Raw genomic sequence first — 22,570 nt, 5'->3', positions numbered from 1 at the left:
TGGTCCATTCCGTAGTCAATATCCTTTTGTGCGCTCGCTGTCTGGTTTCAGTTTCTATTCATTAAACAAGCATTTCTAGCAATGATGTAATGAAGTGCTTTTTATTATGGAGACTTCTATGCTTTCATTTTTGGAGAGTTGTCTCCTTCATTCTGTCCAGAGTATGTGAAAACTGTAATACTTATGGTTCTCCCGAGTGGCACAGCTGTCCAAGGCAGTGCTTGAGGCTTCTCTACAGACCCTGGTTCGATCCCAGGCTGTGTTACAGCTGGCCATGTCCGCAAGACTCCTTGTGGCGGCCAGGGCGCCTGCAAACTGACCTCTGTCGCCAGCTGGATAGCGTTTTCTTCCGACACATTGGCTTCCGAGTTAAGTGAGCAGCGCGGCTTGGCAGGGTTGTGTTTTGGAGGATGCATGGCTCTTGACCTTCCTCTCCCGAGACCCTAGGGGAGTTTCAGCAATGGGACAAGACTGTAACTACCAATTGTATACCACGAAATTGGGGCTAAAAAAGGGTGAAAATAAGAATGTTTACACTTTCTACCCATGATATACAGTATGACCCCCCCTTCCCCCAAATGCAACTTGCGCTAGGTGCATTATAAAAGATAATGCCCTCTGAAGTGCTGTAGCTGAGACTTTTTTTTTTAAAAGCTCATCAGCATTAAGATGCAAATATCTCCCGCCGTATCAGATGGCTCCCTGCGCCTGACACGGCAACGGGATGAAAGCCACCGCGCGCAGTGCACTCATTTGAGTCAGCCTATACAACACGCTTATGGCAGCAGCATCAGACACCTTAACCAGGCATTGTAATGTCTGCTGCTCCTAGCACCCCTCCCCCACCCACCACTCTCCATGTACGCACTTGGTTGAGGGAAAATCATATTCCAGTAATGGCTGTGCTACTCTAAATTCACGCTTTTTAATTATAGATTAGTGTGACTCTGGTGCTGCTTGAAATATGCTTCACTTTTCCCGGTCTTTTAAATATGAAGTGCAGAGAATTTCATCCAAGACCCTGGAGAATAATCCATTAGTCACCGCTTCCAGTACTGACTGAGTCAGACTACAACAGGGCTGGGAGACCAGAAGGCTGTGGACTCTGGTTCAAGCTGAATTAAGGTTGACTCATTTTCCTCTAAACAGGACTGTCTGGTTAATAACAGTGGAGATCTGTAAACTAGGCCTAGTTACAGAATAACATGACGCTCAAAATTTAACTGTACAGCTGAACGAACACACCTGCTTTTTTTAAATAACATTTTTATATAACTTTTTTATTTAATAAATTCTTCTTTACAATGATGGCCTACCCCGGCCAAATCCTAATGAAGCTGGGCCAATTGTGTGCCACCCTATTGGACTCCCAATCGCGGCCGGTTGTGATACAGCCTGGAACCGAAACAGGGTCTATAGTGACGCCTCTAGCACTGAGATGCAGTGCCTTAGACCGGTGTGCCACTCTGGATCAAAGTGACACAACCTTTAACTACCCCTTTTTATTTATTTATTTTTACTAGGAAAAGGTGAACTTGAAGCTATTCTGAGCCAATGTTGTTCTATGCTAGATGTAAAAAAAAGGAAAAGCCACAATTCAAGTGTTAAATGATAAAAGAAATCTCCTGTTTCATTTTGGCAGATCTTAAACATTATGAACCTAAGAATTTTTTCAAAAGAACAATAGCATATTTTCAGTTTTCTATTACTGATGTGTAGTTGGTAGCCTATGCTGTGGAACCGTGGTTATCCTTGAAAAAGTGATATTTTTAAGCGTAGCCAGTCCGCTAAGTGTCTGAGTGTTGGCTATATGTAGTCTGTGCTGCATACTAGGATTGGGCAATATAACATATACAGGGGTACTTAAACATACCAATGGTTTTGAGTTGGGGGCCACCCCACCTTGCGGAGGTGTATGTGCAACGCCACTGCTTAGAACTAAGATGTGCCAAATAAATTATATCCAGCATTTGGTTTGCTAACATGCTGGCTAGATGGCAAGCTCAAGCTTCTTGGTTATAAAATACACAATTAATCTCCTTCTGGGTCATCTGCATGCTCTTAGCCCTTCAGCATGCTCCTAGACACATTTTTGAGGAACAATATGTCCCAGTGCAGACTGGACTACCAGACTTAGGTCAGCATTGTACAAAAGTGCTTATGTGTTTCCTGTTTTTTTTTTTTTTACACACTTGTCCCTAGTTTTTCCCTAAACTTTTTCACATCCCTCCTTTATTAAGTTTCATTAGGAGTAGTGCTCGAGGCAGGAGACTGCATTGCTTTTATACAGTGGCACTTGAATTCCTCAGCAACTCATTAGTATTCACTAGGGATGTGCGTCTCTCCCTTTTTCAAGACTATTCGATACGTATGTAGATACATGGGTGCCGGTATGATACTGGAATGATACGTTTTAGTGTGAAACGCTTCAGTTTGATTAGAGGATCAATTCGGGTTCGATGCGATGCCAGTTCATGCACTAACATTTTTGTTGCATGAGCACATTCATAATCCATATCTGTTGCTGATGGGGCTCATGGCTACGCTGGATGTGTCTGAGATGATGTGTGTGTGTGTGTGTGTAAATTATGTCTGGTGTATGTAGGCACCTGAACTGAGCCATAAAGGAAACTGGGCATCTACCACTCTACTATCGGTTAGGGGGGGGTGATCTGAGCATCACCCACTAATACGTTTGTACAGATTTAGAAGTATTACAGCTAGTAATGTATCAATATTTACTTTGGATGTCAACTTTACTCTGTGTATCAATTTTTTTTTATAGCCACTGATTTGTTTCAAGCACAACGATTGCTGATGGTGAACCTGATCAGCATGTATAGCCTGATGAGTTGTCTGGCAGTAGCTTAGGCTACCTTTTTATTCCGGTAATAAAGCTTATATTGCCCAAGCCATTTTATGAACATGTGAATGCTGACGTGCAGATGTGCCAGATCAGGAATAGGCCTACTTATCATTGGTCAGTGCAGTTTGACTAGGCTATTGATTGCCTTGGATTGTTCGGCATGCAAAATTACTTGTAGATCAATTACATGCTTAGTTAAACACTAAAGGAGAGGATGCACTTGTCACAAATATTTTCAGAATGTAAAAATAAATGAATTTCAGCAACCAAAAAAATGGAAATGGCGATTCATCACGTTTTTAAATCAATTTCCTGAATATGCATGCTACATTTGGATCGGTTTTGGGTCCCTCAGACAGACGCACCTAATGCATACAGTTGAAGTCAGAGATTTACATACACCTTGGCCAAGTACATTTAAACTCAGTTTTTCCTAGTAAATCCTAGTAAAAATTCCCTGTCTTAAGTCCATTAGGATCACTACTTTTATTTTAAGAATGTGAAATGTCAAAATAATAGTTATTTATTCAGCTTTTACTTCATTCATCACAATCCCAGTGGGTCAGAAGTGTACATACACTCAATTAGTATTTGGTAGCATTGCTTTTAAATGGTTTAACTTGGGTCAAATGTTTCGGGTAGCCTTCCACAAGCTTCCCACAATAAGTTGGGGGAATTTTGGCCAATTCCTCCTGACAGAGCTGGTGTAACTGAGTCAGGTGTGTAGGCCTCTTTGCGCGCAGATGCCTTTTCAGTTCTGCCTACACATTTTCTATAGGATTTGAGGTCACAGGGCTTTGTGATGGCCACTCCAATACCTTGACTTTGTTGCCCTTAAGCAATTTTGCCACAACTTTGGAATCAAACTTGGGGTCATTGTCCATTTGGAAGACCCATTTACTACCAAGCTTTAACTTCCTGACTGATGTCTTGAGATGTTGCTTCAATATATCCACATAATTGTACTGCCTCATGATGCCATCTATTTTGTGAAGTGCACCAGTCCCTCCTACAGCAAAGCACCCCTACAACATGATGCTGCCACCCCCGTGCTTCACATTTGGGATGATGTTTTTCGGGTTGCAAGCCTCTCCCTTTTTCCTCCAAACATAACATAACATTACATTACATTTAAGTCATTTAGCAGACGCTCTTATCCAGAGCGATGGTCATTATGGCCAAACAGTTCTATTTTTGTTTCATCAGACCAGAGGACTTTTCTCCAAAAAGTACCATCTTTGTCCCCATGTGCAGTTGCAAACCACAGTCTGGCTTTATGGTGGTTTTGGAGCAGTGGCTTCTTCCTTACTGAGCGGCCTTTCAGGTTATGTCGATATTGGACTCGTTTTACTGTGGAAATTGATACTTTTGTACCTGCTTCCTTCAGCATCTTCACAAGGTCCTTTGCTGTTGTTCTGGGATTGATTTGCACTTTTTGCACCAAAGCACGTTCATCTTTAGGAGACAGAACGTGTCTCCTTCCTGAGCGGTATGACTGCTGTGTGGTCCCATGGTGTTTATACTTGCGTACTATTGTTTGCACAGATGAACGTGATTCCTTCAGGCGTTTGGAAATTGCTCCCAAGGATGAACCAGACTTGTGGAGGTCTACAATTGTTTTTCTGAGGTCTTGACTGATTTTATTTTGATTTTCCCATGATGTCAAGCAAAGAGGCACTGAGTTTGAAGGTATGCCTTGAAATACATCCACAGGTACACCTCCAATTGACAGTCAACTTAGTATGTAAACTTTGTTCAATGTGATACAGTGAAATAATCTGTCAAATTACTTGTCATACACAAAGTAGATGTCTTCACCGACTTGCAAAAAATATAGTTTGTTAACAAGAAATGGAGTGGTTGAAAATGAGTTTTAATGACTCCAACCTAAGTGTATGTAAACTTCTGACTTCAACTGTAGGTCCCCAGTTAAAATGTTTATCTGTGAATCTTTACGTCCCTAGTATGCACATCCTGTCCCTAGTACACACATCCTGTATGATTCACTTGTCAATCTCACTTTTCAAGAAAAATCATTTTTTTGTTATGGCCAGCTGTTAGGCCTATCGTCTCACAAAATGGCTGTCTAAAGTCTTGGAACAACTTTTCCCCCAATAGTCGGCAGCACAACATCTGTCAATAGCTTACTAGACTGCTCTAGGTGGATCCCAAAGTGATGTCTAGCATAGTTTCACCCCCCCGGTGTAATGCAGGCCAGTCCACAGTACAGTGCACTGTCCACTTGCTGCAGCTTGCTGTGACGCTACTGGAACAATGGGCCTTTTCCATTCAACAGCAGCTCCTTAGGACGAACCGGTCCTCAATTGTCCTAATAATAAACTATGGTGCCACTCAGCACTGTCTGCAAATGGCAGTCAGGAGAGGCATAGGAACGACAATGGCCCTTTTGTGGGTGAGCCAGTGATGCCGGTGACACCATAGTGTCATGATGGTACGATGTCTCTAAGCCACATAGTCTAAACTGTAGGCTCGTCATCGACGCAAGGTTTGAAGTCTGTAGGAAACCATTGGCTGGAGCCTGTAAATGAATCCAATCAAAATGTTATTTGTCACATGCGCCGAATACAACCTTACAGTGAAATGCTTACATACAAGCTCTTAACCAACAATGCAGTTAAGAAAAAATAAGTGTTACTTTAAAAAAAACTTTAGTTTAGTAAATACTATAAAGGAAATAAAAAATAACTAAGGACCAGGTGAATGTTTGATTTGAAACAGTGAATAAGAGAAAGCAAGTGCAAGAGGTAGTCAGATGGAGTAAGACAGTGAAAGTGGTAGAGTGCGTGAGAGGAGTGCCAGCACAACTACTGCAGTGAATAACAGCGTTGGTGGCTGTTTTCAAACATTATGCACTCACTGTTACCTAGCAGATTTGCTTTATAATTGAGCAGTTTTTGCACTTAGTCATCCCTCATCTCTTGATGAATTCTGTTTTGCATTACAGGCACCACATTTGAAATGGGCTACTTGTGTTTTGACTATATTTTTCACTAAAAACAGTTAAGCAAAACACAGTTCAGTCAGTTTGTATATTCTTGGTTATGTTTTTTTCCTTCATGTTATCCATGTGTACTCATTGAAAATGGTGCAATCTGCTTTCTTGTTCCGGGGTTTCCTCCCATTTCCCTGTGACTGAGGACAAGTTGTGTACTAGCCTAAATGGCAGGTGAGCTAGCTTGGTAGTGACCCAGTATCCTGCTCCCTTGGAAGTAACTGCTCTAATATAGAGTAGTAAACCTTGTCTAGATAAGTGGCTGTTTAGTCAGACCAGGAATAAACAAGTTAATCATAAATCGAGACCTGGTGACGCCCCACACACACACACACACACACACACACACAGCCCTACATGTTTGTTGTTTCCTGTTTCCCTAACAATGAAGCTGCTGTACTGGTGTTTACATTGGCGGTCCTCCATTTCCTCTGTATGAGGAAGTTGTTTCCTTTTAATCTACTGATTTTTTTCTGTCTGGAACTATTTGAAATGGATGCGCTGATTTTAAATATTAACACCGCTTTTGCCCAGCGCTGCTACCTTTGCTCTCCGAGTGTTCAAACGTGGGTGTCGTTGGGGCACGTGCAGGACATGAAGTACACTAGTTGGTCTCCAGTGTTCCCTCCATGTCCTGCACTTCACACGTCATTAAACATGCAAATAAGCGGTTGTGACATTCCTTATGAGGCTTATACAGTGTCAGCAACAAGCTTATGATTGCATTTTACAATAGAGGGCTTTGAGGGGACTGGCCATGTTTTTGTTCTCCTGTTTCCTGGATTTAGTTTACACAACCAACAAAGAATACATCCTAGACTACATTTAATTCCTGATTTGTTTTTGTTTTTACCTTAAACATTGTCATTGCTAACTTTTTAAAATGTACTTATTTTTGTCTTAGAATTCTTGTTTTTTAATTGTTTAAATTGCTGCAACAGACCTGTTTTATGTAGCAACCAACAGCTCGTTTGACCACAATCATATTCACCATATCCAGGCAAATAACATGCAAAACAAATCCAGAGATGCCCCTCTGTTCTACAGAATATGATTTTTCTGACCTCGATAGCACCTGCAGTCACAGGCTTTTTAGACTGTTAGAGTACATCATGATATCAGGGCCCACTCTTCCCAGGTCTCCACAAGCCACTTGTCATGTTCACTCACTCAGAGACCAAGTGACAACAGCCAGTATCCACTTTAGGATTGTGTTCAGGAGCTCATAGCTGCTGCTGCCTCTCTTCCCCTACTTGACCTGAGCAACCCTGCACCCCCCAGCTAGCCTTCTGTCAATTTCACTTGGAAATTCAGGCCTCGGAAGCAGCAAGCCCATCTATGCTTGTCTTCTTCACTGAGCGGGCCCAGGTTAGTTTTGGCAGTGTGGATTGCAGTGTGGCTGTGATAAAAGCACCGTGCTGTTTGTCATCTGCTGGTCTCCAGGAGAAGCTAGCTGCTGTGTGTTTCGCATCGTGGTGGCCGACTGCCAAGCAGACATGGGTTGTCAGGAAGGGGAGGAGAGCTCTGCTCAAAGTTAAACCATGCACACTACACAGGCAGTAGCATAATCAGTAGAGGCTTATCTTGAGTGCAGACAATGTACTATATTATACACCTATGGGCTAAGCAGCAATATGAAGGTCAAGGAAATTCAGACTAAATGTGTGATGCAAGCCATTAGGCTATTCTTGAATTTGATTTTGTTGCAGCACCATAACCACACTGCATTTAATGACGGCAGAGTCAGAAACAAGTTAGTCTCGGAACCCAGGCCAGAACCAAATCTCGCATGTAATAAATATTTAAGTGTTTCACGGGTGACTAGACGCATTGGTATGTTAGTGTCCAAGGGCACCATGAGTTGTTTGGTACTATCTCGCCAGTTCATGTATTGAGAAATTAATGAACCAAAATTCAATACTAGACTGTTCAGACATTGAACCTATTCTAGGTATGGGGGGGATAAGCCTATATGTATATATTTTTGTCTGTAACAGGAACATTGTGGTTGTGATTTCACTGGTTAGTTACTGGTGAGATGTTGTGACAGGGCACGGTGTCATCAGACTGTGAAGTCATCATCCGGGGTTTGGCAACAGCTGAATACGGCGTTCTGTTGCCTCGGTTTTGAATAGCGTGTGTTTCTCTTCCCGTACCAGCCCGTGCCCGTTTTACAATGTGTCCCTAATTTTCCTTTTTCAAGCATAATCTAATCATGTTAAGTTGGGAGCTTTACCCAATCCTCTAATGCACTGTTTATTTCCCAGCAGTTGGGTCTCGGCTCAATTGAGCGTTCCATGTTTGTTTTATTGATCTCGTCTCCATATTGTAACTAATGTGTTTTCATCTACTGTCGAACATTGACGTACTGGCAAATTTTAATATATGCTTGTTTTTGCAGCCTTGCATTATTTGCTTTGAACTGCCTTGTCTGCCTATAATTTAATCAATTTGTCTTTTTCCTTACAGTTGAAGTCGGAAGTTTACATACACGTTAGCCAAAAACATTTCTGACATTTTAACAATTCCTGACCATTTTAAACCAAGTAGAAAATTCCCAGTCTTTGGTCAGATAGAATCACCACTTTATTTTATGAATGAGAAATATCAGAATAATAGTAGAGAATAATTTATTTCAGATTCTATTTCTTTCATCACATTCCCAGTGGGTCAGAAGTTTACATACACTCAATTAGTACTTGGTAGCATTGCCTTTAAATTTTTTAACTTGGGTCAAATGCTTCGGGAGCCTTCAAGCTTCCCACAATAAGTTGGGTGAATTTTGGCCCATTACTCTCGACAGAGCTGGTTTAATTATAAGTGAAATAATGTGTCTGTTAACAATTGTTGGAAAAATGACCTGTGTCATGCATAAAGTAGATGTCCTAACCGACTTGACAAAACTACAGTTTGTTAACAAGAAATTTGTGGAGTGTTTGAAAAATGTGTTTTAATGACTCCAACCGAAGTGTATGTAAACTTCCGACTTCAACTGTGTGTATGTAGCAGAAGGAATAAATAGCGTGGCCTCAGGTGCACTGTTTTTGGAGATGAGTATTGCGATCACATAATGCAAAAATATATTTGGCCCTACGGTCTGACCCTCTATGTTTTAACTGAAATGAAATCAATGACCATTCAAAGCAGCTGTCCTTATCTAGCAGACCCCTGGGGTTTCTCATTGGACCTGTCCTTTTTAATAATAATCCATTTCATTTTAAGACATGATTTGTATTCTCTGAAGTGTCTTTATGTGTCGGTCAAAATGTCTGTCTGCGTCCAGGAAATCCACTTTGTGGCTGTTTTTAGTCACTTCTTGATTTGAACTTTAAATCTTAAGTCTGTGTTTACATACTGTGGTCGTAACATTGGGGCAACGTTTGCAACAACATTGCTCTCGTGGTTAATTACTCCCAGAGAGACGGATGCAGATTAAAACTAAAATGGGATATTGGTAACTAACACAGAGGTCTCTGGCTCTACAATCGAAGCTGAGCTCACTGGGATTCTTCGCTTCAAGGCTAATTTTGTTTTGTAAATTGTTACTTTTTATTTGCCTCGAGACATTTGCATTGTCCAGGGAGGGTAGTGTGTGTGTGATTTTTAGTTTCTGTGCTGCCCTTCACCCCAATGTTCTGTCTTCAGGGATACGTTGTCTTCACTTGTGTCATCAGTCTTTAATGGCGTTATTAGGATGGAAGAAGTCATTTTGAAGTGTACTTCACTGAGTAACTGCAGGGTCCCTCTGAGGAGGAACTGTTAAGAATAAGATAAGCTTTAGCTCCCTAATCTGTAGTGTGGTCTACATAAGGTTGAGTTACTAGGCCTATTTCCTGTTTGCTAAAAAACCTGGATGTGTTTTTGTCCTTGGTTCCAGTTGTGCTTCCTCTCTCCCCTCATTTCCCTGCCACGCGGGTCTGTCCTGGTGGCTGTTGGAGGAGCGATATGCTATTCCTGTTGTGCAGTGGATTACAGGTTTGACGGACACACCGGGGTGCGAACAACACTGCCTCTCTCTCATGCCTGATGGAGCATTATGCAGTCTCTTGGCTCTTCCCGGACTGGGAAGCAGAAGTGATGTCTGCATCAGAATTTCTCCACAGGGAGACATTTGCTTTGGATTTCACTCAACCTTTTAATGAGAAGCAAGTGATTGCATAAGCGTCTGTCTGAGGTAGGCTAGGTTTTTCCTCATATGCATAGCTAATGAGGCTCCCCAGACTCAAGACTGTGCTTTGATCTAACCTGCCCCCAGTATAGTCGGTGGACAGCGCTGTGTCCAGATGCCCTTTGTTCACACTTCCAAGGTACCGTGGCACTGATCCACGGTGCATTAGATCCTGGAGCTGGATAGCCTTAATTCCCTCCATCTGGAATAGCTGTGGAGCTAGTACTTTTAGCCAGGCAGGAACACTACAATGTATGGTCTGGGGCTTTGGGGGAGGGGGCTGTTGAGTGGACGTGTGCTATAAGAGTCAGTGGTTGGGAAATCATTGGCCAGAGGTAAAAACAGGGTGTTGTCTCCAGGGTGTCGTATTAGCCCACCTTCACACCCAGTCTCATCTGTTCTCCTGAGGAGCTGCTCAGCCCAAGCCCACTGGAAAGAGGGCTAACGAATGCCCTTGATAAGTTGGTTCTCCCACGTGGCCTGCCTGCATAGTCCGGTTGGCTGGGGGGGGGAGAACAGTCTTCCTTAGTCTTGAGCTCTTGGCTTGTTTCACACAGATTGTCATTTTAAGGAAGATGAATGCCTGGTGTACACGTGACCTTGTGCTGAGGGAAATGGGAAGGCTGGTTCTGCCTGCTGACCCTGTGTACCAAGGTCTCCCAACCGGACTCTTGTCTTCTTTCTGACATGTGAGCAGTCATGGGGTCTTGGTCAACCGAGCACAGCGTGTTGGTGTCATGGCTCATCCTACGTAACTACTGCTGTACACCTTTTCTATTCACATATTGTCTATGTCTACAGTACCGTGTGTGTGTATAAGCTAATATGACAAAAGTCTTACCATTTTGCCATGGTGTTTTGTACTGTGTTAAATACTGTATTCTCTTAATATCATTCTAATATTTATACTACTGTACATCACATTTCAGTTACTGTTTATACACACCACATACGGTATACAGTTGAAGTCAGAAGTTTACATGCACTTAGGTTGGAGTCATTTAACTTGTTTTTCAACCACTCCACAAATTTCTTGTTAACAAACTATAGTTTTGGCAAGTCTGTTAGGACATCTACTTTGTGCATGACAAGTCATTTTTCCAACAATTGTTTAGACAGATTATGTCACTAATAATTAATTGTCACAATTCCAGTGGGTCAGAAGTTTACAAACACTAAGTTGACTGCCTTAAAACAGCTTGGAAAACTCCAGAAAAGGATGTCATGGCTTTAGAAGCTTCTGGTAGGTCAATTGACATCATTTGAGTCAATTGGAGGTGTACATATGGGATACCTTCAAGGCCTACCTTCAAACTCCGTGCCTCTTTACTTGACATCATGGGAAAATCAAAAGAAATCAGCCAAGACCTCAGAAAAAATATTGTAGACCTTCACAAGTCTGGTTCATCCTTGGGAGCAATTTCCAAATGCCTGAAGGTACCACGTTCATCTGTGCAAACAATAGTATGCAAGTATAAACACCATGGGACCATGCAGCAGTCATACCGCTCAGGAAGGAGATGCATTCTGTCTCCTAGAGATGAACGTACTTTGTGCAAATCAATCTCAGAACAGCAAAGGACCTTGAAGATGCTGGAGGAAACGGGTACAAAAGTATCTATATCCACAGTAAAATGTCCTATATCGACATAACCTGAAAGGCCGCTCAGCAAGGAAGAAGCCACCGCTCCAAAACCACCATAAAAATGCCAGACTACGGTTTGCAACTGCACATGGGGACCAAGATCATACTTTTTGGAGAAATGTCCTCTGGTCTGATGAAGCAAAAATAGAACTGTTTGGCCGTAATGACCATCGTTATGTTTGGAGGAAAAAGGGGGAGGCTTGCAAGCCAAACACCATCCCAACCTTGAAGCATGGGGGTGGCAGCATCATGTTGTGGTGGTTCTTTGCTGCAGGAGGGACTGGTGCACTTCACAAAATAGATGACATCATGAGGGAGGAAAATTATGTGGATATATTGAAGATATCAGCCAGGAAGTTGAAGCTTGGTTACACACTCGCTACCAAGTTGCTTCCAGAGACAGTTTGGAACATCAGCACAAGTGTTTGTCGGGCGCTTCATGAAATGGGTTTTCATGGCCGAGCAGCAGCAGACAAGTCTAACATCACCATGCGCAATGCCAAGTGTCGGCAGGAGTGGTGTAAAGCTTGCCGCCATTGGACTCCGGCGCAGTGGAAATGCTTTCTCAGGAGTGATGAATCCCTCTTCACCATCTGGCAGTCCAACGGATGAATCTGAGTTTGGCGGGTGCCAGAAGAACACTGCCTGCCCGACTGCGTAGTGCCAACTGTATAGTCATGATTCGGGCTAGGCCCCCTATCTCCATTGAAGAGATATTGATGCTACAGCATATGCTAGACGATTCTGTGCTTCCAAGTTTGTTTTAGTATGACAATGCCCTCGTGCAAAAAGCTAGGTCCATACAGAAATGGTTTGGTGAGATAAGTGGAAGAACCTGACTGGCTTGCACAGAGCCATGACCTCAACTCCGTTCAACACCTTTGGGATTCATTTGAACACCAATTGTGAGCCAGGCCTAATCACCCAACATCAGTGCCCATCACTAATGCTTGTGGCTGAATGGAAGCAAGTCCCCGGAGCAATGTTCCAAAATCTAGTGGAAAGCCTTCCCAGAAGAGTGGAGGCTGTTATAGCAGCAAAGCGGAGACCAACTCCATATTAATGCCCATGATTTTGGAATGAGAAGTTTGATCGAGTAGGTGTAATATCTACTGCTGTATTGTTCTTAGTATATCTTGTGTAAATTCATCCTGTATTTTATTTACAGTGGGGCAAAAAAGTATTTAGTCAGCCACCAATTGTGCAAGTTCTCCCACTTGAAGATGAGACCTGTAATTTTCATCATAGGTACACTTCAACTATGACAGACAATGAGAAGAAAAAAATCCAGAAAATCACATTGTTTCCCGACATTTATTCATTTTCAAATTAATTTCACTTAATTAAAAAAAATATTTTTTACCCCCTTTCTCCACAATTTCGTGATAACTATCTTGTCTCAGCTGCAGCTCCCCAACGGGCTCGGGAGAGGCAACGGTCGAGTCGTGGGTCTTCTGAAACATGACCCACCAAACCACGCTTTTAAACACCCGCTCGCTTAACCCGAAAAGCCTGCTGCACCAACGTGTTGGAGGAAACCCCGTTCGACTGACAACTGGCCTGAACCCCCGGCTGGAGTGATGCTGCAACACTGCGATGCAGTGCCTTTAGACTGCTGCACCACTCGGGAGGCTGATCTTATTTTTTTGGTTAATGAAATGTTTGATTATTTGTATACAGTTTTACTGCATTGTCAGGAGCTAGTAACATAAGCATTTCGCTGCACCCGCTATAACATCTGCTGAAATGTGTACATGACCAGTAGTTTTGATTTGAAATGTGGCACCACCACCGCCTCCTCCTCCTCAGTCTATCTGCACTGGAGATAACTGCGCTCATAAATCTGGTGTGAGCAGTCGCTTCTCCCCAGGGGCAGCGCTTTATAACGGGCTAATTATCAATAACTCTCCACCTTAGAGGGAAGAAATGAAACTCATTACAGGACTAGTGCACGCTCCATTTTGGCCAATTTGACCCATGTCATATGCGCAGTTGTCCCCTGTGAAACCTTGAATTGTGTTAAACAGCTTTTTGGTGCTCCACTGCTTTTGAAGTTTGGGAAGAGCCTTTGTAATTATTTCTGCACCTCTGTCTGGATAACATTATATTTTGGTTCATGGCCTTGATTTGAATTTATATTAAAGACTAGAAAGACTAATCAAGATTGGCAAGTTACGGAACGAAATGGTTTTCAACAACCTAGAATGAAAATTCTTGCTTATTATTTTTTTTTTTTGTGGTATCGTGAAGGTGAGGGCAGTATCACTGTTTTCATTGGTTTGTTTTCCTCCCCATGTGTTAATGAGGACTAAGTCTTCATTTACGAATCTTGGAAGTTATGCACAAGACCTCTTTGTGTTGAACTTGATGCACATTTCCCCCAGTGTCTAGTCTACTTGTTGTTGTTTTAGGAGGCTGTATACTAGATACATTTCTAGCCTCTTGTGTTCCAGTGTTGAGTCTTAATATCTGCTGAAGCAATATATTTACACTGTGTGGCTTCTGATTCTGTCTCTCCATCTCTGTACAGTTCGGTAGGGACGAGAGGAGGGTAGACAGCAGGACCATCTACGTAGGCCACCGGCCCTGTCCCGCCACCGACGCTTTCATCCCCCCCAAGTTCTGTGACAACAGGATTGTCTCTTCCAAGGTAAGATACACTGCCATGCTTTTACATCGACCTGCGGTCTGCACAACACCGTAAAACAGGCAAGTGGAAACTTGTCTGCGTTTCGACACATGGGGATTTAGAGTCATGTATAGGAGGGGGAGGAAGGACTGGGAGAGTGGGATTTATAGTAGCGCAGAGGGTCCCACTGGGAATGGGCCAATCAATGTCTCGTCGTCCAGTATTACCCTGGCTGTAGTGTTTACACTTCTACCATGCACCTGTCTTTCATCATTCTGTTCCTTACTACTCCCTTCAGGCCCCTTCTCTTTCTCCTTTCCTCTCTACTCACTCTGCGCCATCTCTCTCTCACTTTATATTCTCTCTCCCTCACTGCCCTCCTCACTCATGCTCCCCCTCTGATTACTTTCCCCTCACTCTTTTCTCTCTGGCAAAATGAGATGGTCTCTTTCTGCTACTGCTGCATTTCAGCACTGTCTCCATGCAAAGACATTGCTCTACATTCCCTCTCAACACTGTGTCTGTGTGCGCGCACACGTTTTAGTCCGGCGTGTTAGTTACTACCGGGGCATTGTTGGGCCGTCTTATGGATTTGGCAAGATAAGTGTCGCGTCAGCTTCTGTGTGGAATATCAACTGTTATGCCCACTTTAAAAAAAAAAACACAATCTGCCACCAACTTGATAAGGTAATCTGCTCTCTATTCAGCGCTGGGTGAATTAAGGAGATAAAACTCTAATCCGAATCAACAGAATACCTGCAGGCCCCCCGAGGGCTGAGAGGAGGACTGGCTCCCTGGTTCACAGGCAGTTTAGAAAGGCAGCACTAGCGGCCGTCTCACTAAGTACAGAGACCGAGCCGGAGTGGAAGGAACTGATGAATATTGAATGCCGCTAATCCTTTTCCTAGCTTAGCCTTTCTTCCTATAGTCTACTAGTCCTCTACCCCGACAAGAGGTTGACAAAGAACAGAAACGTAGTGGTTTGCAGAGAGCGAGGATCCACTGGGTAGGCCTATGTTGTGTTTTGAACTTGTGCTTTTCATTCTCATGTCATTTCATTGGTGCACTCTCTCCCTCCCTTGTCTTTCCAGTACACGGTGTGGAACTTCCTGCCAAAGAATCTGTTTGAACAGTTCAGAAGAATCGCCAATTTCTACTTCCTCATAATCTTCTTGGTGCAGGTGAGTTGTGCGTGTCTGGGACTCGTGAGTATGTTCAATATGTGTTAGTGTGAATTGACTGGAAGTGTCTGTGTGGCAAGTGTGAAATGGTTACAATGTGTGTGTGCTATCAGGCCTGGGTGTAACTGACTGTTTATGGCATGTGGGAAACAGTCAGCCTGTGGTCAGGCCTGTGTGTGCTTTGAGAGTGAGCCTCGGTTTGTGAGTGTAACCTATTTGTGGCAGTTGTGAAACGGGGACTGTGTGTTTGTGTGGCCAGAGTTGTACATGGTTTCTGTGTATCTAGCCCTCTCCTCCACTGTTGAGTGGAAAGTGAGAGTGGGCTGAGCCAAAGCACTGGGTGACATGTTTATCCCTCGGCTTGGTGCTCACGGCCATACCACTCTGTTCCTCTACCTCTCCTTTATCAGGCCCAGAGATCTGCACAGCGATGTTGCTCCCCCTCCATCAATCTGCCCCCCCCCCCTTTTTCTTTCTCTCTTTCTCTTCCCCCTCCTGACCTGAGATGGAAACTAACCACCTCTCTCTCTAGCAACCGTAACTTAAACTAAAAGTCTAAACAGCCCATCCCCAGTGTAAACAGGCTCAGCATACGGAGGGCTAGCTGGTATAAGTACAGTGGCCTACCAGTAGTCACTGATCCTGTCAGACAACTGGCATGGCAATTCCACTGGAACCCCCCGTGGGGACTGTTTTGACTCAGTTCCACTGGAACCCCCATGGGGACTGTTTTGGCTCAGTTCCACTGGAAGAACCAGAAGGAACTAGGACTAATGGGATCTGGGAAGCAGCAGGCAAAGTGTGGGCGAGATGCTGTAGTCCTGAACTCTGAACTTGTTAGTCAATTGGCAACAGTTCATCTCCTCTGCTGTCTTCAGCGGCATAATCAAATTTGCTGATGTATATACAACCGGTGTAGTAGACCTTACAGTGAAATTCTTACTTACGAGCCTCTAACCATCAATGCAGTTAAAAAGAAATACAGGTAAGAAAGAAGTAATTAAAGAGCAGCAGTAAAAAAACAATACAAACAGACTATATACAGGGGGTACCGGTACAGAGTCAATGTGTAGGGGCACCGGTTTGTTGAGGTAATATTTACATGTAGGTAGAGTTATTAAAGTGACTATGCATAGATGGTAACAGAGTAGCTGCGGTGTAAAAGAGGTGGGGGCGGGCTCAATATAGAGTCTGGGTAGCCATTTGATAGATGTTCAGGATTCTTATGGCTTCAGGGTTTAAAGCCTCTTGGACCTAGAACTTGGTGCTCCTGTGCTGCTTGCCATGCGGTAGCAGAGAGAACAGTCTATGACTAGGGTGGCTGGAGTCTTTGACAATTTTTAGTGCCTTCCTCTGACACCGCCTGGTATAGAGGTCCTGGATGGCAGGAAGCTTGGCCCCAGTGAAGTGCTGTTCGCACCACCCTCTGTAGTACCTTGCAGTCGGGAGGCCAAGCAGTTGCCATACCAGGCAGTGATGCAACCAGTCAGGATGCTCTCGATGGTGCAGCGGAAGAACCTTTTGAGGATCTTAGGACCCATGCCAAATCTTTTCAGTCTCCTGAGGGGGAATAGGTGTTGTCGTGCCCTCTTCACAACTGTCTTGGTGTGTTTGGACCATGTTAGTTTGTTGGTGATGTGGACCCCAATGAACTTGAAGCTCTCAACCTGCTCCACTGCAGCCCCGTCGATGAGAATGGGGGCGTGCTTAAACCTCCTTTTCCTGTAGTCCAATCATCTCCTCAGCTGCCTCCTGTTCTTTTATTCACTGTGACCTTTACCTGTTTGAGTAGTGTATCAGTGGGTTCATCTCGGTGTACAGTGGATGTACTGGAGTGTGTGGTAAATCAGCATAGTGTGTTCAAGATAGATTTGAAGGAGCATTTGCAATGTAAATGTGTAAACGTGTGAGTCATGATTTTGTAAGAAGTTATTTGTGTGTGGTGTGTGTGCGCGCACTCGCATTGTTTTCCCAGCCTGGTATGTGGTTGTCCGCTACTAATCCAGCCTTATCCTTACTGCCCAGTTCCTCCCCACACAGCCTACCATTATGTGACGTGGGGGGGGAAGGGAGACTCACACATACGGTACATGCGCGTACACACACACTTTCACGTCTTGTCACCTGCACCTTTCAATTCCCCAGAGGCTTCATGGAAATGGCCCAACAGAATCCAAACACACCCCCCCCCTCTTTTTCCTTTTACCTCTAACATGCTGACCAGACCGCTCACGTGCCTACATGTGCGTGTTGATTTAGTCCATCAACACCAGACAGGCAGGACATTTGGGGACAGGTTGAAATGCATAAATGTATGTCAATTTAGCTAGCTAGCTTGCTGTTGCTAGCTAATTTATCCTGGGATATAAACAGATTTTTATTTGAACTGAAATGCACAAGGTCCTCTACTAACAGTTAATCAGCATGTTAGTGAGTCACACTTCTCTCTGTCGCAAGTCTATTTCTCTGTCTCTCGCCCTCTGCGAGCGTCCCCGCGCTCTCTCGCCCTCTCGGCGAGCGTCCCCGCGCCCTCTCGGCGAGCGTCCTCGCGGCGAGCGTCCCCGCGCCCTCTCGGCGAGCGTCGCGTTGCTCCCAGCTCAGACTGCAAGTGGACAAGGGAGAAACCTGCCCCTGTCCCAGAGTGTCTCTGGCTCGTTCTCGGCGCGCGCGTCTCTGGCTCGTTCTCGGCGCGCGCGTTCTCGGCGCGCGCGTCTCTGGCGCGTTCTCGGCGCGCGCGTCTCTGGCGCGTTCTCGGCGCGCGCGTCTCTGGCGCGTTCTCGGCGCGCGTGTCTCTCTCGCTTTGTTTGACAATCAGTAACGGGGGGGGAAAGAGTTACTATCTCTCTACGCTGCTGACTTAAGCAAAGCAGCCAGGAAGCCCTCCTGTACTTATGAGAGCCTCAAATAGACTCTATAGAAAAAAGCACCTCTGTCCTCTAAATAGCTCTGCATGCCTTTGCTGCCTGCCTCCTGATGGAATGGGAGCGGGGTTGGAGAGAGAGATGGAGAGAGGGCCCCTGCCTCCCCTGCCCTGGGACCTGAGGGACTGTCACTCACTCTGACACACTTCTTCCCTGTTCAGATGTAGGGCTCTTTATCAGTGTCAGAGATCTAACCCACCCGTCAGTTCGGTGGAGGAGTCCTCTTATAGCAGAATGCTCGTTCCTATCAAATGACTAGGTTTGGGTTTTTTTGTGTGTGTGTGTGTATGGAGGTAAGGGTGTATCAAAAGTTGAGGAATGGGCCTGTTATTTTGTGGTTATTTGCAGGGGTATGGTCTGTAGTTGTGTGATTAATGTGTGACATTCAAGTTTGGTGGAGTGTGGAAAATGTACGAGGGAGGGGAAGTGAACAACACTCAGGAGAAGTAGCCCCCCCCGCCCAGGTAATACTAGGGGAACATTGGGGTGCGTGTCCAGTGTTTATTTTACTAGCAGTTGTGGAAAAGTTAGCAGGTGGTGGGGGGCTATGGGTGTGGAGTGTTTGTGTGATATAGTGCACTCTGTAGTGGCCACTCTCTTCAGTATTGTGGCGCGAACCAAATCATGCCTTGTGGTCGGGTGGGACTGACCGTGTCGGGGACATACTGTCCCCTGCACTTTCAGCCGCAATACAGCCAGTCACTCTTTTAATATCTTTAATCGGCCTGGACTGGCCACGTCTAGCCCCACTCCCTACCTCCGGATGGGCTTTTATCAATTTATTAAATCGAAAAACGACATGCGCTTTCGTCTGCCCCCACCAACATCTATCACCTGCCTGGGGGGCAGCATTAGTTACAGCTGCATAGACTTGCTGAGGGTGGAGAGGGTCCTTGCTGGGCCAGGAGAGGGGAGATGTATTCAATAAAACTCGTGCTCCACCCGAGGGAACTGGCTGGTCCACTGAGGAGTCTCGAACACTGAGACCTGCCACCTGGGTCAACCCAGCTCCACACATTATAGTAAAGTCTTCTCGCTGCCTCTTTCTGCCCGGGAACACCTGGAGCTACAGAAGAGGAGAGGACGGTTTCACTCTCACATTCGCCCTCCTTTCTTTGACTGACTCCCAGGGAGAGAAACAATGGAGAGTCTGTTCTCTGTTTTCCCTGATTCTGCATTCTGGCTGAAGGTTCAATGTGCACCAGTCCATTTAGGCCTTTTAATTGAATTATTAACTGTAAACACAGCAGTCGGCGCTGAAATGCTTTAGTGCTCAGTACGCTGGCTGCGTGTGTGTTCGCGGAAGGATGTGCTGCTGAGGGAGCAGCTAGTTCTCTTTCATGTCCTCATTGTCAGTCCTCTCACAGGTGAGCAGGGAAACACCCGAGAGGGCTCACAACACGTCTCCTGCCTCAGCTGATACCTATCGGACATCTTGTACAGCTCATGCTCTGAATGCCTAATACGCGTGTGTGCACAACTCTGTGTGTGTTCCGTAACAAGCGCCACTTGCTCAGTGGGAGCCTCTGGCGTGCTGCAGGATCAGGAGAGCGGGGGTAAATCCACCTTGTGACAGCATTAAGAGGGTACACACACAATTACACAAAGGCTGTGTGTTGTTGGGGGCTGTTTTTTCAGGTCAAGCTTTTGTCTCTGTGCTCCTGAGCTGCTCGTTGCTTGGGATTACCTGACTGGCCCTGTGCAGGCTCCCTCTCGCTCTCGGTCTCTAGGCTCATTAGTGGCCAGATTCCTGTACGTGCACATGCACAGATTCTTGTACGCGCACATGCACAGATTCTTGTACGCGCACATGCACAGATTCTTGTACGCGCACATGCACAGATTCTTGTACGCACGCACACGCACAGATTCCTGTACGCGCTCACGCACACGCACAGATTCCTGTACGCGCTCACGCACACGCACAGATTCCTGTACGCGCTCACGCACACACACACAGATTCCTGTACGCGCTCACGCACACACACACAGATTCCTGTACGCGCTCACGCACACACACACAGATTCCTGTACGCGCTCACGCACACACACACAGATTCCTGTACGCGCTCACGCACACACACACAGATTCCTGTACGCGCTCACGCACACCATTTCTGTACTGCCCCTGGCTTGCTGTCCAGCACTGCTCTCAGTAGCCCAGCAGGAGAGGGCCTGCTCCGTGTTCTGTTGGCATCAGCACCATGCAGGCAGCAGGAACCAGCCCCCGTGTGGTTTTAGATTAAATACCACTGTGTCCCTGGCCCACTTAATTAGGTGTCCTGCAGGTCCAAGCTGCTTGGGTTCTTCTCCTATTCTGTCTCAGTACAAAATGTCTCCATGTCTCTCTGTTGGACGGAGAGAGGAGAGATTAGGTGCTGTGGAGCCGAGACTGACGCACACATGTGCACGCGCATACTCAGGCAGACATGCACTACAACCTGTATTTATGTGGGAGTGCCCCCGCCCATGTGCTCGAAGAATCTGTTGTAACCTGTCCAATGTTATTTTTTTTCTTCCATACAATGTATTCTCGTCTAAGAAATGGCCTTGGAAATGACTCTTTCACTGCACCACTCCTGAGACAGTGTCCGAGCTACGTTGTAGGCGAGATAATCACTAATAATCGGAGTAGATTGGCTACCATTTGCGATTAGTCAATAGTGGTAGAATGATGATTTACTGGGAAAGACGGGTTGATCTGTGGTTATCTGAAGGTTGGAATACACACATTCACAGTATACCTGCTTGAGGTCCTCCAATCAGCGGGGAGGATGGAGGATGGGATTTTTGTAATTGGTTTGTTTTGATTTGAAAGAATAAAGCGTTAGACCCATTAATAGAAAAGTATCTTGTCTTATGAGGCTTTATTATCTGAATGGTATAGTACATAAAGTATCTGGTATTCTGTTCTACAGGTCATTGTAGACACTCCCACCAGCCCAGTCACTAGTGGCCTGCCATTGTTCTTCGTCATCACAGTAACAGCCATTAAACAGGTAAGACATGACACTGTCCCCATTTTGAATTCATTGCCCCCCCCTCACCCCCTTTGAAATATAACAATTACTAGAATGGACATACCCATTCTAAAGGGGTTTTCACATTCTACAAATTACATTTCTATGGTCCCCTTTATAGCCCCTCTATGCATCTCTCCACCGCCTCTCTTCCACGTTTTTAATTACATACCTTTCCCTTTAAATGCGTGTATTTTGACGGTTGAAATAGTGAATCATTTCAAATGCTTTGTTATTTTTGTCACAGCCGAAGTAATACTGGCCATGCGGGTCAATGCCGGTTGTCTGGAGACCAAATGGTGTGACAGTCTCTAGTATATTGTCTCTTTGACTGCTGCAGCTGTGTTCCAGCCTTTTAGATGCATTGTTTTAGGGATTGGCTTTTCTGGTGGCCTGCTGCTAGGGCTTTTTGAAATGCACAATGGAGGGTGTACTTCCTATATGGGACACATTGATAGCAGCTAGCGACGCTGCTGCCTTTATCCAGGCTTTGAAGTGGGACACCAGGGGAGGTTCTCTGTAGACTGGGTGAGGTGAACACAGACCTGTAGTCAGTTCCGTAGTAAAAAGGTGTGTGTGTGTGTGTGTGTGTTGCTCTCTCGCTCCTTCTCCCCCTTCCTCTCTCTCTCGTGCTCCTTCTCCCCCTTCCTCTCTCTCTCGTGCTCCTTCTCCCCCTTCCTCTCTCTCTCGTGCTCCTTCTCCCCCTTCCTCTCTCTCTCGTGCTCCTTCTCCCCCTTCCTCTCTCTCTCGTGCTCCTTCTCCCCCTTCCTCTCTCCCGTGCTCCTTCTCCCCCTTCCTCTCTCTCTCGTGCTCCTTCTCCCCCTCTCTCTCTCGTGCTCCTTCTCCCCCTTCTCTCTCTCTCGTGCTCCTTCTCCCCCTTCCTCTCTCTCTCGTGCTCCTTCTCCCCCTTCTCTCTCTCTCTCGTGCTCCTTCTCCCCCTTCCTCTCTCTCTCTCGTGCTCCTTCTCCCCCTTCCTCTCTCTCTCTCGTGCTCCTTCTCCCCCTTCCTCTCTCTCTCTCGTGCTCCTTCTCCCCCTTCCTCTCTCTCTCTCGTGCTCCTTCCCCCTTCCTCTCTCTCTCTCGTGCTCCTTCTCCCCCTTCCCTTCTCTCTCTCTCTCTTCTCCCCCT

General features: G+C 45.4%; 1 protein-coding gene across 5 annotated transcripts in view; it reads left to right on the top strand.

Annotated features, from left to right (window-relative positions):
• The window catches only part of LOC123993351 (phospholipid-transporting ATPase 11C-like), a 68,709-nt gene that overhangs the window by 18,095 nt on the left and 28,044 nt on the right, over window positions 1-22,570 (top strand). For all 5 annotated transcript variants that reach the window (XM_046295422.1, XM_046295421.1, XM_046295418.1 and 2 more), the window contains exons 2-4: window positions 14,223-14,342; window positions 15,413-15,502; window positions 21,342-21,422. In XM_046295422.1, coding sequence (XP_046151378.1) covers window positions 14,223-14,342; window positions 15,413-15,502; window positions 21,342-21,422 — 291 coding nt within the window. The remainder of the gene's footprint in view (window positions 1-14,222; window positions 14,343-15,412; window positions 15,503-21,341; window positions 21,423-22,570) is intronic.

This window comes from Oncorhynchus gorbuscha, linkage group LG13 (assembly GCF_021184085.1).
Source record: "Oncorhynchus gorbuscha isolate QuinsamMale2020 ecotype Even-year linkage group LG13, OgorEven_v1.0, whole genome shotgun sequence".
Taxonomy (NCBI): domain Eukaryota; kingdom Metazoa; phylum Chordata; class Actinopteri; order Salmoniformes; family Salmonidae; genus Oncorhynchus; species Oncorhynchus gorbuscha.
This window is presented reverse-complemented; position numbering and strand designations above follow the sequence as displayed.